The sequence below is a fragment of the Monodelphis domestica genome, chromosome 1 (genome assembly GCF_027887165.1).
Source record: "Monodelphis domestica isolate mMonDom1 chromosome 1, mMonDom1.pri, whole genome shotgun sequence".
Classification (NCBI taxonomy): Eukaryota; Metazoa; Chordata; class Mammalia; order Didelphimorphia; family Didelphidae; genus Monodelphis; species Monodelphis domestica.
This window is the reverse complement of record NC_077227.1, coordinates 10,643,786-10,660,802: the sequence shown is the minus strand read 5'-3', so window position 1 is coordinate 10,660,802 and position 17,017 is coordinate 10,643,786. Positions and strand designations below refer to the sequence as shown.

General features: G+C 36.7%; 1 protein-coding gene across 5 annotated transcripts in view; it reads left to right on the top strand.

Annotated features, from left to right (window-relative positions):
- Window positions 1–15,378, top strand: part of LOC100021431 (lipase member K-like) — a 36,736-nt gene extending 21,358 nt beyond the window's left edge. For 4 of the 5 annotated variants that reach the window (XM_007478305.3, XM_056795542.1, XM_056795561.1 and 1 more), the window contains 4 exons: window positions 4,260–4,406; window positions 11,602–11,673; window positions 12,190–12,261; window positions 15,143–15,378. In XM_007478305.3, the coding sequence (XP_007478367.2) occupies window positions 4,260–4,406; window positions 11,602–11,673; window positions 12,190–12,261; window positions 15,143–15,373 (522 nt within the window). In that variant the 3' untranslated portion in view covers window positions 15,374–15,378. The remainder of the gene's footprint in view (window positions 1–4,259; window positions 4,407–11,601; window positions 11,674–12,189; window positions 12,262–15,142) is intronic. The other variant, XM_016428638.2, reaches the window with a different exon arrangement.
- Window positions 15,379–17,017: the final 1,639 nt, after the last annotated feature.

Below are 17,017 nucleotides of genomic sequence, written 5' to 3'. Positions count from 1 at the left end.
CTCCACTCATTACTTTTTAATCTGTCTTTCCATGACTCTTTACTGATTGTAATTTTTATTGCACTGTGATCTGAAAAGGGTGCACTTAATGTTTTTGTCTTTTTGTCTTTGTTTGTGAGGTTTTTATCCCCACTATGGTCAATTTTTGTTTAGGAGCCTGCTGAGAAAAAGGTATATATTTTCTACTCTCACTCAGTTTTCTCCAAAGTTCTATCATATCCAACTTAATTCTATATATAATTCTATTCACCTCTTTAACTTCTTTCTTGGTTTTGTTGTTGTTGTTAGATTTATCCAGTTCTGGGAAATTGAGTTCTTTTACTAGTATAATTTCACTATAAGTCATTTAACAACTCTTTTGAAAATTTGGATGCTATCCCATTTGGTGCATATATGTTTAGTATTGATATTACTTCATGGTCTATGATACCTTTTGGCAAAATATAATTCCCTTCCATATCCTGTTTAATGAGATCTGTTTTTGCTTTATCTTTGTCTAAAATTATGGTTGTTATTCCTGCTTTTTTAAAAAATTCAATTGAACCACAATAGATTTTGCTCCAAACCCTTACCTTTACCCCATGTGTGTCTCCCTGCTTCAGATGTGTTTCTTGTAGGCAGGATATTGTAGAGTTCTGGTTTTTAATATATTCTTCTCTTCACTTCTCTTTTATGAGTGAGTTCACCCTATTTCCTTTTACAATTACAATAATTAACTGTGTATCTCTTTCCATCTTACTTTTACCCTATTTATTTTTCTTTTTTCTCTCCTTTCAATCTGTCTCTGCTAATAATCCCATCTTCCCTTCTCTTGTCCCCCCATCCTCTGCCTTCTCTTATCCCTATTCCTTTATTAGGTAAGATAGATAGCCACATCCATCTGACTGTGTATTTGCTCTTTGAGCCAAATCCAATGAATATAAGGTTCAAGCATTGCCCACCCAGCCCCATGATCCCCTCCATTTTAATAGCTCCTTTGCTCTTCTTTTATTTGAGATAGTTCAATCCACTGTTTCTCCCTTCTTTGTTTTCCCAGTGCATCCCTCTTTCTCATCTTGTAATTATGGGTTTTTTTTGGTAGTTCTCATTGTAGTTAATTCATACCCCCATCTTTTGTCTATGACTATTCCTTTAATTATATTAAATATGAATAAAGTTCCTAAGAGTTACAAGTATTGTCTTCCCATGTAAGAAAATAAACAATTCAACCTTATTGAATCCCTTATGATTTCTCTTTTCTATATACCTTCTTATGTTTCTCCTGAGTCTTCTGTTTGAATGTAAAATTTTTTACACAGTTCTGGTTCTTTCCTTAGGAATGTTTGAAAGTTCTCAGTTTCATTAAATATCCATTTTTCTCCCTGAAGGATTATACTCATTTTTAGGGGATAGTTAATTCTTCATTGTAATCCTATCTCCTTTATTCTCTGGAATACTAGATTCAAAGGCCCTTATATTCTTTAAGGTAGAAGTGGTTAACTTTTATGTTATCCTGACTGTGGCTCTGTGATCTTTGAATAGTTTCATTCTGGTTGATTATAGTAGTTTATGCTTAACCTTGGAGTTCTGAAATTTGGCTACAATATTCCTGCAATTGCTCATTTAGAGGTCTCTTTCTGAAGGTGATTGGTGGAGTGTTTCATTTTCAATTTAATCTTCTAATTCTAGAATATCAGGTTAGTTTTCCTTGAAAAGTTCTTGATATATGACTTCCAGATTCTTTTTTGATGGCTTTCAGCTAGTCCAATAATTTTTTCTTTAAAGTTTTTTTCCAGATTACATATTAGTAGAATTTTTAATAATTTTTTTCTGAAATCTGGAAAAGCATACATGAACTGATGCAAAGTGAAATGAGCAGAACCAGAAGAACATTATACACAATGACAGCAATATTCCTTGATAGACAACTCTGAATGGCTTAGTTATTCATGACAATGCAGTGATCTAAGACAATCCCAGAGACTTGTGATAAAAATGCCATTTGCTGCTTGAAAAAGAACTGATAGAATCTGAATGCAGATTGAAATATATTTCATTTTCTTTCTTCTTTCTTTTCACTTAAAATCTCTACCACAAAATTACTAATATGAAAAAAATGTTTCACACAATTATATATATATAAAATTGAAATCAGATTGTTTTACACCTCAGGGAGGGAAAAGAGGAGGGAAGAATTGAGGGAGTGAGGGTCAGAAGAAGAGAGAATTTTAAAAGAATATTAAAAATTGTTTTAACATGAAATTGGAGGAAATTTAAAAAAACTTTAAAAATTTTTAAATGTTGTGTAATGAAAAAATAAATGAATGCTTGATGAATTGGGGGAAAATTATCATTTTCTGACACTTTGAGATCCGTATTCCCTCCTTTTTCCCACCCCTCCCCCTTCCCCAAGAGAGCAGGTAATAAGATATAGATTGGTCATATATCATTATGTGATATGTATTTCCATGTTCATCATGTTGTGGAAGAAGATACATATTACTCACACTAGAGAAAAGTTCATGGAGGAAATAAAGTGAAGGATGACTACACCCATACCTAAGGATTAAGTATTTAGGAAGATGGCCTATGACAGACATGCTAGCAAATGACAAATCAGAAACAACTGACAGACCCCTGGGCTGTCCTAAGTCAAGCTTAAGCTACCATTGGTACATGTGAGACACAGGAAAGTAATGTAAATCGCGTCACTTCCTTTCTCCAACCTCTTTCGGCAGAGAGGTGGCTCTGGCTGGCAGTGTTTTGGCCTCTTGGCATGGCGGCAGCTATTGTCTGGTTTGGCGGAGAGTTTTCCTTGATACTATTCTGGGAAAAGCTGAGTAGCCTAGTTCAGGTGAAGCATCTTAACTGAGCTCTCTTGGAGTTTAAGCTGATTCTTTCTCCTTTACCTTCCAAACATTTTCCTCTTAGAAAGCCTCTAATCTTCTTCAGAGACCTCATGGCAGAGGTCTTTGAACTTCCCCTGGCACAGATCAGGCGGGATAAATCCTATACCCTCCTTCTCTCTCTTCTCCTTAATTCCTTTCCTCTATATTAATTAAAAATCACCATAAATTTCCAACTGACGGGTATTTTATTTGAGATTTTCTCTGGCAACCAAATTAGTTTAGATTAGTTCACAACCCTAGAATTATCCCTACAGGAGGCAACATAGCCCTTATGCCTTACCTGGAATTATTGACTTATATGATAATTCTTCTTTTCTATGACCTAATATCAAGGGTCCATGCCTGCCAAATGGATGGATTCTTGTAGATTAGACAATATTTATTTCAAGGTCAGATGAGGGAGTCATGATTGACCCTTGGGTCAAAGCATAGAGCTAATTCTATGTAGTTTCTATGCTATGGGAATGGACTGGTGTGGGTGAGGTAGAATGAGGTACCCTCTTCATTCAATCTCTTTAGAGAATGGTAAGGTATTGGAGGGATCCCAGTTTAATTCTTTCCTCCTTAACCCAATGCATTCATGGTCACTGAGCATTGATAACTTTTAGTGGATAGAGCACTAGATAATTGACATAAGAATATGGACAGAGTCAGTTTCCACATATGTAAAATGAAAAGGTTGGACTAGATGATATCTAAGATAATTATTGCCTTAGAAAAGGCATTTTACTTGTCTGAGATTCAGTTCCTTCATCCTCATGTAACCCATTCTTTTAGCCTGATTCTGGGCTGTGACTTTCATCCTTGAGATATTACCTTCAGGATTACCTGCAATCCAATTCTCTAGGTACTAGTGGTCCTGGGATTAATATGTTTCTCATGGCACACAGAAGCAGATGACATTGCTATGTGTTATGTGTGATATGGGACAAAGTGTTTATTCTTTATGGGTCTCAATTTTCTCCTTAGTCAAATAAAGAGCTTGGATCATTAAGGCTCTTTCCAGCTTTAGAACCGTGATCACATGATTCTGTGAGTTTCTACCAGCTCTACGACTAACTACCTCTAGGATGCTTATCTTAACGAGTTTTCAGATTCTTTAGATGTAAAAAGAGGAGGTTGGCCTCAAGTGTCCTCCAGCTCAAAATCTATGTACCTGAGTTGCTGTAATTACTATCCAAAGTGATCAACAGAAGAGAGGACTCTGGGAAATAGGTGCCAAGAAGGAAGAGACAGAGAATGAAAAAGTGAGAGAAGAGGAGGACAAACATGTCCTAGTTAAGCATTTTGCATCCCATCTCATCAGTATGTTTGTAGTAAACTACAATCATAATGAATCTCATTTTGTTGTATTTCATCTTGTTTCTCCAGGTTATCTTTGGTAGAAAGGAGCTGATCCCAATGTCCTCCTTGAATCAGTTCTTGGGAAGCCAAGTGTGTAACCAGAAAATATTCAGTCATCTCTGTGCAGGCTTATTCTTCCATGTATCTGGATATAATCAGAAAAACTTTAACATGGTAGGTGTCCACTCCTCTTGTAAATAGAGGAGAGCTCCCCTGCTTTCCTGCTCATTTTCCTTAATATAGTTGTGTAAGAATTTATATTTATATTTTTATGCTAATATGAAAGTTCTAAAGTAATATTGTGGTTGCCGATTTAAAAATATTACAGCTTAAGTCAAATTACTATTAGCAGCTTTATTTATAAAGAGGTTGAAAGTGGGAAAGTAGAAAAAAGTAGATAAAGAAACAGAAAGTACTGCCTAGCTACAAATACCCTAAGTTTAATCCTAATGTCTCCAGGCTGCAAATGCAAATCTGAAGTGAATCTCACCAGAATCCAAAGTCCTAATTAGGAAGTTGAAATCTGAAGAGCCAGGAGATGCTAGATCTGTCTAGAACCTTCAGTACCAATGGGGCTTATTTAGGCAAGAATCTCACCAGAACTCAAGCTGAAGGGAGTGTTCCACCAAAGCACCAACCAACAGAGAGGGTCTCCTCACTGAAGAACTAAGGAAGGAATCACTCCACTCATCACTTCAAACAGAAGCAGGATCCAGGGAAAGAGTCTCCTCCTCCAATCCAGTTCACCAATGCAGAGAGCATCCCTGAATCCTCGAGCTGGCCTTTTTAAAGTAGTTTTCTCAATGTCACTTCCTGTCACTCCCCCACTTTACGAGAATCAATGGCTCTTGATTTGTTTAGCTAAAAATAGACAAGATACTTTAAGTTATTGTTTTGTTTTACTAAAATAATCTTCACAGTTGTTATTTTTACTTGTTTTTATTTTATTTATAGAACTCTACTAAGATGTAATGCAGTATAATGGAAAGAGTAATCAGAGTCAGGAGATTCTAACTTCAAATCTCATTCCTGATATTTGCTAGCTATGTGAACCTGAGAAAATAATTTAACCATTTAGGTGCTTCCAGAACTATTTAGATCTTAGAAATGGACATTTTCAGGGTAGAGAGAGTTTCTGGCCTGGAAGTACTCCACACTGACAAAATCAGAAATCTTTCTTAGAATTACTGTTTGTTTGTTTTTCACTTTGGTTGTTTGTTTGTTTGTTTTTTTCCTAATTACATCTAGAAACAATTTTCAACAATTGTTTTCTCACATTTTAGGAGGCAGATTCTTTCCTGCCATCCCTCACCCCAGGCAGTAAATAGTCTGATATAGGTTATACCATTGTGTTTATGCAATACATATTTACATATTTCTCATGCCATGACAGGAGACACAGATCTCCCATATAATAAAAAGGAAACGTGTGAAGGAAATAAAGTGAAAGATGGCATGCAATCATACTTAAACAGTTTCTTCTTTGGCTGTGGATTGCATTTTTCATCATCAATCACATGGATATCTTGAAGTTTGTTTTGCTGATAATAGTTTAGTCCTTCACAGTTGATCATCATATAATATTTCTGTTTCAATATACAGTGTTCTCCTGGTTCTGTTCACTTTGCATCAGTTCCTATGTCTTTCCCAGTTTTCCTGAACTCATCCTGTTTGTCATTTCTTATGACACAATAATATACAAACATATCATAATTTGTTCAGCCATTGTCCAATTGATGGACATCCATCAGTTTCTAATTCTTTACCACTAGAAAAAAAAAAGCTAAAATATTTTTGTGCAGGTAGGTCTCTGATCTCTTTGGGATATAGACTCACTAGTCGTATTGCTGGGTCAAATGGTATGTATCATTTGATATCCCTTTGGGTATGGTTCTATATTGCTCTCCAAAAGTGATTGTATCAGTTCATAGTTCAACCAACATTATATTACTATGACATCCCTCATCCCTCAAACATTTTTCACTTTTCTTTTTTGATCATAATGGCCAATCTGATAGGTGTGAGGTGATATCTCAGAATTGTTTTAATTTGTATTTCTCTAAACAATAGATTTGGAACATTTTTTAATATGACTATAGATAGTTTTAATTTCTTTCTCTGAGAACTGCATGTTAATATCTTTTGACCAACTGGGTAATGCTTTGTATTTGTACAAATTTGACTCAGTTCTCTATGTATTTCAAGATTAGCCTTTGTCAGAGATACTTGCTAGAGATTTTCCCCCAATTTGTTGTTTCCTTTATAATATTGTTTGCATTGGTTTTGTTTGAACAGAAAGTTTTTAATTTAACATAATCAAAATTATCCATTTCATTTTTTTGGTAATGTTCTTTATTCTTGTTTGGTAATAAATTCTTCCTTTATCCATAAATCTGACATGTGAACTTTTAATGTTCTCTTAATTTGTTTAAGGTGTCACCTTTCATTTCTAAATCAAGTATCCATTTCGATTTTATCTTTGTGTATGGTGTGAGATGTTGGTATATGCTTAGTTTCTGCCATACTGCTTCCCAGTTTTCCCAGCAGTTTTTGTCAAATAGTGAGTTCTTTCCCCAAAAGGTTGGATCTTTGGAATTATTGGATACCAGTCTACAATGGTTATTAACTCCTATGTGTTGATTAACTAACCTATTTCATTGATTCACGATTCTATTTCTTAGCCACAACTAGATTGTTTTGATGATTACTGCTTAATAGTATAGTTTGAGATCGGGTACAGCTAGGATCCCTTCCTTTATTTTTTTTTTTAATAACGCTCCTTAATGTTCTTGGCCTTTTGGTCTTCTAGATGAATTTTTTATATTATTTTTTCTAGTTCAATGAAATAATTTTTGGATAGTTTAATTGGTATGACACTGAATAGTTAAAATAATTTAGGTAGAATTCTCATTTTATTATATTGGCTCAACCTATATATGAACAATTAATGCTTTTCCAATTGTTTAGGTCTGACTTTATTTGTGTGAAAAGTATTTTGTAATTATGTTCACATAGTTTCTGGGTTGGTTTTGGGAGGAATAGCTCCAGGTATCTTATATTGTCTACAGTTATTTTTCCCATTTCTTATTTTATTAGTAGAATTTATTTCTAGGTATCTAAGTCCCCCCTTCCCTCTATTTCAAGTTATTTTTAATAGGATCTTTCTATCATTTTTTGTTTTTTATTCTAATTTAAATTTTCTATCTCTTCCTATTGGTCTTTGATGGTAGTAAATAAAAGTGCTGATGATTTATGTGGGTTTATTTTGTATTTGGAAGCTTTGCTAAAATTGTTAATTATTTCTATTAGTTTTTTGGTACATTCTGTAGAGTTCTCTATGTATACCAACATATCTTCAGAAAAAAAAAAAGATATCTTTGTTTCCTTATTTCCTACTCTAATTCCTTCAATATCTTTTTCTTCTCTTATTGTTATAGTTAGAATTTCTAGCATAATATTATATAGTAGTGGTGATAATGGACATCCTTGATTCACTCCTTATCTTATTGGAAAGACTTCTAGTCTATCCCATTATAGATAATGCTTACTGTTGGTTCTAGATAGATGCCATTTATTACTTTAAGAAAAACTCCATTTATTCCATTTTTCTAATATTTTTATGAAGAATGATGTTATATTTTTCCAAAAGCTTTTTCTGTATCTACTGACATAGTTATATGATTTTTGATGTTTTTTCACTTACATTGTCAATTATGCTGATAATTTTCCTAACATTGAACCATTCTTGAATTCCTGGTATAAAACCCACCAGATCATATTGTATGATATTTGTGTTATATTGTTGTAATCTCCTTGCTAGTGTTTTATTTAAACATTTTGCATCAAATTTTATTAGGGAGATTGGTCCATAGTTTTTCTCTGTTTTAACTCTTTCTAGTTTAGGTATCAATCCCACATTTGTATCATAAAAGGAATTTTGAAGGATTCCATCTTCACTTATTCTTCTAAATAGTTTATGTAGTATTGGAGTTAATTGTTCTTTGAATGTTTCGTAGAGGTCACTTCAGAATCTATTTGGCCTGGTTCCTTTTTCTTAGGGAATTTTTTAATGGCTTGTTCAATTTCTTTTTATGTGATAGGGTTAAGTGTTCTATTTCCTCTGTTGTTATTCTAGGTATTTTATATTTTTCCACATTCATCTATTTCTCTTAGATTGCCTGATTTAATGGCATACAGTTGGGTCAAGTAACTTCTAATAATTGCTTTAATTTCTTCTTCATTGACTATAATTCTACATTTTTCATTTTTGATACTGGTAATTTGTCTTTCTTCTTTCTTTTTTTAAAAATCATGTTAATCAATGCTTTATCTATTTTACTTATTTTTCCCATAAAACCAGCTCCTCTTAATTATTCGTTCAATATTTTCTTTCAATTTTATTAATCTCTCTGATTTTCAGGATTTCTGATTTACTTTTTAATTAAGGATTTTCAATTAGTTCTTTTTTTTACTTTTTTAGTTGCAGATACAATTCATTGGTCTGCTCTCTCTCTCTCTCTTTTAAATTGTAAGCATATAGATTTGTCCCTATGTACTGCTTTGGCTGAATTCCATAAATTATAGTATGTTGTCTCCTCATTGTCATTTTTTTATTGAAATTATTGATTGTGTCCACGATTGTTTTCCCTTGACCCATTTATTCTTTAGGATAGGATTATTTATTTTCCAATTAATTTTGAATCTTTTCTGCTGCCCTTTATTATATGTCATTTTTATTTCTCTGTGTTTTGGAAAAGGATACTTTTTGTATTTCTCCTTTTCTATATTTGTTTGTGAGATTTCTATGCCATATTATATGGTCAGTTTAATTAAGATGCCATATACTGCTGAGAAAGGGGCATATTCTTTTCTATTCTTATTCATTTTTTCCAGAAGTCTATGATATCAATTTTTTTTCTAAAGTTCTATCCACTTTCCTAACATTTTTTCTTGTAAACTTTTTAGTTGTCTCAGAAGTATGGTTAAGAATGACTAAGAAATCTACAAAGGGTCAAAATAACACAGAGAAGAGAAAATTTACATGACTAAAATTCTGAACAGTGACACATGGATTTCAGAGTTAGCAGGGACTTTGAAGATTAACCAATATGACTTATCTATTCCATAGACAAAGAAATTGAAGCACAGGGAGTCTAAGATTCAATTAGATTGCCATGAAAAGAGAATAAATTAAAAACTTGAAGAGTTGGATTCAAATCCTACTCTGTCATTCACTCAGTTTGTGGCACTGATCATGTTTATACATAGTTTCTATGTTGTCTCACCTGTTCGACTTAGCTTCTTGAGAGCAGGGATGTTTTTTTCCCCTTTATTGGTATTGCCAGAATTAAGTAAAGCATCTGGTACATAATAGATTCTTAGTAAAAGCGGCTTGACTGTTTCAGTTGTGCTGAGCTCTTGGACTACAAATATAAACAAAAAGGACAAAACCAGACCTCAAGAAGCTTACATCCTACTTGAAGAAGGCAAGAGATAATAGGAAGCTGAAAAAGGGGAAAGGGAAGGGAGAAAGTGTGGTTACCCAGAGAATACGGATTATAACCTCAAAGGAATGAAGACTCAAAATGAAGGTTCTGGGATGAAACAGCCAATCATAGGAAAAGGCTTCAGAGACAGAGTATTTCCAGTGTGAGAAGTCTTGGGGTGGAGTCAGTTTCCAGTGTGAAGTGGTTTCTGAGGTATCTCACAGAATGTCTGGAGAGTCAGGTATATAGTCTGGAAAGGAAAGAGCACTTTACCTCCTCTGGTAAAGCAAGTTCAGCCACAATTCCTTCACAAGGGTTTTCTAAGGCTCCTGAGAATTGACTGATGCAGCACTTAAAGAGGACCCACAGAAGACATTTAAGGTGGAAAACACTGCAAATCTAAGATGCTTGTGTGTTTCCAGGAGGTGCTGTCAAACTAGGAATTGGCAGTGCAAGCCTGGAGATCCGAAAAGAGATGGGAAAACTCTTTTTAAACATGAATGGATTTGAGAGTTGACTGAATCCTAGGAATCTGATTAATTCAACCTGAAAGATTATTGAGGAAGAAGCCCAAGACAGAGTCTTAGGAACACACTTGCCTATGGGCCAAAATATGAATGAATGAGGAGAGATGATTAAGAAATAAGGACAAGCTGTGACAGAGTAGAGAGGTTCTCAAGGATAGGGTGTCACCAGAGTCAAGCACTGGGGAGAGACCAAAGAGGATGAAGACCATGAAAAGACCACTGGATTTAGCTATGAGAGATATTTGATGAACATGGAGAGTCATTTCAGTTGAGTGCAAGAATCAGAAGCCACATCACAAGGGCTTGAGAAGTGGAGGTGAGCAAATGGATTCAATGAGAGCAGAAAACTTTTTTCTATAACTATGTTTGTGAATAAGGAAGAGACACAAAATACTCAGCTTGTGGAGATGTTAAAGTCAAGTTAAAGATGGGTTTGTTTGTTTTTAAAGAATGATGAAATTTTAGTCTTTTTTCATATGTAAAATGAAGGGGCTAGACTTGTTATAAGACTCTTACAGCTCTAAAGCTATGATTGTACAGTCATTCCTTCCTTTTTTTAGATAAAACTCTTACCTTTCCTCTTAGAATTGATACTGTGTATTGGTTCCAAGGCAGAAGAGTGGTAAGGGCTAGGCAATGGGGGTGAAGTGACTTGCCCAGGGTCACACAGCTTGGAAGTGTCTGAGGCCAGATTTGAACCAGGACCTCCTGTCTCTAGGTCTGGCTCTCATTCCACTGAACTATGCAGCTGCCCCTATTCCTTCCTTTTGTGAAAGAAATGAACTCTAAATGCTCTCCTTGCTTCTTCTCAGTACCAAGATCATTCTTGAATCTAGGTGTACCCACAGAGATCTATTTGATCTCTTTACACCTGGCAGTGTTGAGTTACATATATGAGGCAAAGTTGAAGAAGGAAGTATATTCCAGGTCTTGGGGACAGCGTGTACAAAAGTGAGAGATTAGAGCTAGGAATGTTGTGTGTGAATAACAGAGGAGTGGTCAGTATCTCAGAAGGACTGGCTGACTTTCAGGTTACCAGCCAACCTACAGGGAGCTGTTTCATATGTGAAAGCTATTTCACATCACTTCCCAACATTGGTTTTACAGGATCAATATTTTTATCCTTACTTGATTGCTTTGGCCATATCAGAAAGGGAGGTAAATATATACAAATATCATGGCTTTGGGCTTCTGGATCTTTCTCTGTCAAGTGAAGAAGTGGGTGAGGTGGTCAGAGAGGCTAAAAGACTCTCTCACCTCTAAGTCCTAGAACTAGAGGTAATAGAAAAGAAAAGAATGAAAATACTATCCATCCTGATTAGAGATATTTGAGACACAACCTTCTTTCTTCTCCAGAGTCGTCTAGATGTTTATCTATCCCAGAATCCAGCTGGAACCTCCGTCCAGAACATAGTCCACTGGAGACAGGTAAAAATCCAAAAAGCTTGCGTAACCCCACGGTCAGCTATTTGGCCCTTAAGGATCCTTTGGAAAAGGGAGACACCATTACTGGGGGAAATATTCATTACCTTCATATTTGGCACTATAGTAAACCAAAACCATATCACCACTGCCTTCTGGCCCAGCAGCCTAGAAAGTCTAGCACCCACTCTATGGATACAGACTAGGTTCATGTCTCACTTTAGATTTTTTCCCCTTATTATTGGATTCTCCTGGTTGCAGAGGTAGAATTGAATGTGCTTTGACTCTAAATCAGAGGACCTGGATTCTGATCTCCCCTGGTGCTAGTTACTACTGGGGTATATGGCAACGAATCACTTGACTCTCTTTGAGCATGGTTTCCCCATCAATAGAATGATAATGTTAAACTAGGAACTTTACTGCTCTAGATTTCTAAAGCCATAGTTGGTCTATATTTCTTGATGTTGACATAAAGGAATTCCGCACCTATGAATAAATTGATTCCATTTCTTTTCCTTCTAGATTCTGTATTCTGCAAAGTTCCAAGCTTATGACTGGGGAAATCCCGCTAAGAATATGGCACATTATAACCAGGTACATTCATTGAAACATGGTTACAATTTGTGAACGAGCCAATCCCTGGGAAGATCATTAATGAGATGACCAAATGGCATGCTGTGCTGGCAGCTGATTCCTTCCTGAGATCCATTTCAAACAAATCTCAATGCCGGGAAGTGCAGTTAAGCTCTCTCCGGTATTCTTTGCTGTTTCTCACATCATGACTGTTAAAGTTGAAAGGAATCTTTGAGGTCCACTAATCCCAACCTCTCACTTATACATGTAAGGAAAAATAAAGCCTAGAGAAAAAAGGGAGTCACCCAAGGTCACCCAGGCAATGAATTTGATCCCAGAATTATTGATTTAGAACAGGAAGGGACCTGGGAGTTCAGCAAATTCCAACCCCTTATTTGACAGATAAGAAAATTGAAACCTAGAGAGAAACTCATTGGTTCACAATCACCTGGTGGTGAATAATAAACTAATATTGAAATTCTGCTTTTTAGATTCCATTATTTTCCTTATATTAGGACACATTTTGATAATAATGACAAAGTTGTAGCCTATATTTCTAGAGTACATTAAAGTTTACTAAATCCTTTACATTTCATTTGATTCTTATAGCTCTCTTTCCAAGTAAGTGCTATAATCATTCCCATTTACAGATGAAGAAACTGAGGGAGGCCAAGCTAAGTGTCTAAGGCAGGATTTGTTCTCCTGTTTCTGAATCCAGGGCTCTATCCACTGTGCCACCTAATGGGCCAAATAGACGATATCACCTCAATCAAAGGTTTTACCAGCCCTATTAGACTTCTGCAGTCTTCAGGTATTTTTAGCAACCAGTCAACAGAGTTTATCATCAAATTACAAGGATAGGCAGAACCTTCAGATAATAAAGAGGAAACTAGACCTCAAGTCAAAAATACCCAAACTCATGTACTAGCTTCTGTAATTCATCATTCATCCATCCACTCATTCATTTCTTCATTCATGTAACTGAAGAGGAAAGGAAGTGGTTCTATGGGTAACTCATTTGGATCTTGGGGCCTCACATGGGGGAAGGGAACAAAAATTAAGCACTTACTTTGTGCTGGGCTCTGTGCCTAGTACTCAACTAGATAGGTACTGTTATTTTCCTCATTTTAAAGTAAAGAAAACCAAGGCAGAGAGAAGTTAAAAGACTTACCTATGTTACAAAGCTAGGGACCATCTCAAGGTAGATTTGAACTCAAAGCTCAATGCATAGTGTCACTTAATTCGCATTTCACCCATAATATGAGGGCAGCAATATTTTAATCATTTACCTTTTAGGCTTGTTTTCAAGACAGCCCTTTGAATATCTTAAAGTATCATGTATGGGTATACTATTATTATCATTAAATGGGAAAAACTTTTCCCACTGGGAATGGCATTTATCCCTAGACACCATGTTTTAGGATGGATATTGACAAGCTGGAGCTCACTTTGAAGAAGATGATGAAGATGGCAAAGATCCATGACTCCATCTCATATTATACTTAGTTACGGGAAATCAATTACTCAGTTAAAAAATATTTATCAAGCACCCACGAGGGACACTAGGCTACATGCAAGGAATACAGAAACAAAGAATGAAACCATCCTGAGAAGTTTACATAGGAATGAAACTAGGACTGTTTAGCCTGGAGAAACACAGACTGGGGATGGGGTGAGAAATGATCCACCCAAACCCAGGGGGAACTGATCGACATACTATTGAAACTTCTGCCCTAAAGCCAAAGTGCAGACATACCTAGCTGACTAGATATAGCTGGGCCCAGAGAGACCAAACTTACTATCCCATCTTTATGCCCAAATAGTCCATCTGGCTATCTGCTATGCCTTCTGGATCCCACTCCTTTCTGTTTCTGTTCTGGGCCCTGTAATCCAATTGATACTACCAGAGCTTCTGAGAAGTCATGCCAATGATCTCCCCTGGACACTACTCCCTTACCTATGGGTGCCTGATTGTATTCCCAGAGTCTAGGACAGTGCCTGTCACCTGGTAAACATTTGATAAATGCATCATTCACCCATACAACCACCCCTTGATTCATTCATTCATTCATTTCTTCCTTCATACAACTGAAGGACCGTCACATAGAAGATCCCAAGAGCAGAAACTATGGTGACAAAGATTTCAGCTCATTATCAAGAAAAATCCTCCAAATAATGAGAGCTCCGCTGAGCTGGATTAGAAAGAGGAGGTTCCCCTTTACTCAATATGTCTGGGCAGAACCTGGATGAGCATATTCTTTGGTTAGATTAGACCTGGGGGGTAAATAGTGCTTAGTGCAGTGCCTTGCACACAACAAGGCTTTAATAAATGATTGTTGATTTGGACTAGATGGCATTTCTAGTCTCTTCCAACTCTCTGACACTGATTCTTAACTCATGCTAGAAAATAGGGAACAAAGGAGATCCAGGAAAGGGGAATAATCTTCTTGGCCAAATGAGGATGCTAGCGAGAAGCCCTCAAGGTCCATATGGAAATCTTTGGTCACTCGCAGATACATTTCAACTAGCACATAGATTGGAGCATCATTTGGTACCCAAGAAAGAGTACAGTAACTTTTCTGCGTCCCGTCAGGAGACCAGCCTCTAACTGATTGCCTGGCTATCAGAAAAGTGCCATTTTAAGAGTCTGATCTAAGATAGAGACTTAAAGACAATTTTCTGGGATGTCTAAAGGGACAATCATAGCACAAGGGCTATTCATTGAATCCTTTTTTATGCACTCAATTCTCAGAATAATCTCTGCTGTAAGCAGTCATTTATAAAGAAGGCTATCTTGCATCTGGCAACAGAGCCCCCACTCCTTTAGCCCTTCCAATGGAATTGCTGTTTTGCTTTGTCATACTCCAAGGTGGTCATTTTTTACCCTTTTAATTGCATTCAGGTGACCCCTCCCTTATATGACTTGGGAGCCATCAAAGTACAAACAGTCATATGGAACGGGGGACAAGACCTGTTTGCTGCCCCTAAAGAAGTGGAGAAATTACTCCCCAAGCTCCCCAAGCTTCTCTATTACAGGAAGATTCCATACTACAACCATATTGACTTTCTTCTGGGAATAGATGCACCTAATGAATTCTTCCCTGAAATTCTTTACCTAATAAATGAATGGTAATACTACAGACCTTGTCCTTTTCTTGTGTCTGGTGGGGAAGGTAGGTCACAGGGTTGGTAGGGAGAGATACATGGGTACTTCTTCTGGGCAGGGACTCTTCCATTCCTTCTCTCACTCTTGTTGGGGCAGTGAGAAGGGGAATAAGCATTTTCAAGAACCCAATATGCGCCAGGGGCTATGTTAAGCACATTCACAAATATTATCTCAGGAAGGGAACCCTGTGTGAGGTTTGTCCTTTAAGGGTCATTATGTTGTGTTGCCTAGGTAATATTGTCTACACACACACACACACACACACACACACAGAGGGAGAAGGAGAAAGAAAGATACAAAGGGGGATGGGGATAAAGAGAGGGAGGAGAAAGAAAGAAATATAACAATTACATTTAGGTTTTATTCAATGTGAGTGTTAAAAAATAATATTATGGTCATCTTTTATAAAACATTAGCCTCAAAGTCAGAATGATTTAGCAGCTTTTATTTACAACAAGGTAGAGATAGTGAAAGTGGGAAATGTAGGAAGGAGACAAAGCCTGCTCTAACCTACCAGCCCTAGGTGCTGCTCTGGTGAAGTCTGGCTCAGCCCCCAGCAGGAGCTTCCCCAAGTCCCAATCTCCACATGGAAATCCAGGTAGTCCTCAGCAAGGGTTCCCCCAATACAGGTCTCTTCCTTCTTCAGCTCCAGTCACTCACCCAGCAAGCCTCTCCAGTACAGAATGCTCCAGCCAAGGATGAGTCTAGGACAATGTGATTGCTTCCAATAGTCTTCCTCCAGTCTGGCTCACCAATGCAGAGAGAGTGAAAATCCTTGGGCTGGCCTTTTTAAAGCAGTTCACTCAAGGTCCCTTCCCATCACTCCCCCACTTCACTGGAACCAATCACAGCCTTTCAATTTGTCTAGCACTACCCAGGGGGGCAATGTCTATGAGATCCACCCCTCATCCTTTGAGGGTGTAAACTCTTATCAGTGGGATTTACAATTTTCTGACTGATTGAATTAAAAGGGTAGAATTCTTTAAGTACTTGATTGAGTTAAGATCAAGAAATTTCCTTTCAGAAGGAGAGGTCAGATGAAGGGAATAGACAGAAAAAAAGAGTACAAGACAGAGATATAGCAAGACAAAGAAAGCATAAAACCAGCACAAAAATGAATAATGCGATGAGTTGTAAGAAAAGCTTTTGGCAAAGATACTGAGGTGTTTTGCCATTTCATTCTCCAGTTCATTTTACAGATAAAGAAACTAAGAAAACAAGGTTAAGTGACTTGCCAAGGGCCACACAGTTAGAAACTGTCTGAGACCAGATTCGAAAGCAGGAAGAAAAGACTTCCTGGCTCTAGACCTGCTGTTCTACCTGCAGCACCCCCAACCTCTATATTAGGGTAGGAGACAATGGTTGCACCAAGGCTAGAGACAAGAAGACTCATCTTCCTGAATTTAAATCTGATGTTAGCACAGCGCCTGGCACAGGGCACCCTCTTAACAAATGCTTGTTGACTGTCTGAGCTAACTTCTTTTCAATGTTTCTTTTTTTATTATTGTGAACTTAGTAATCATAACCAAACACAGGACTTTCAAATACAAAGAACAGAATGAGTTGGAAAATTGCCATTTCCCATTATGTACAAATTTTTTAGAAAGAAAT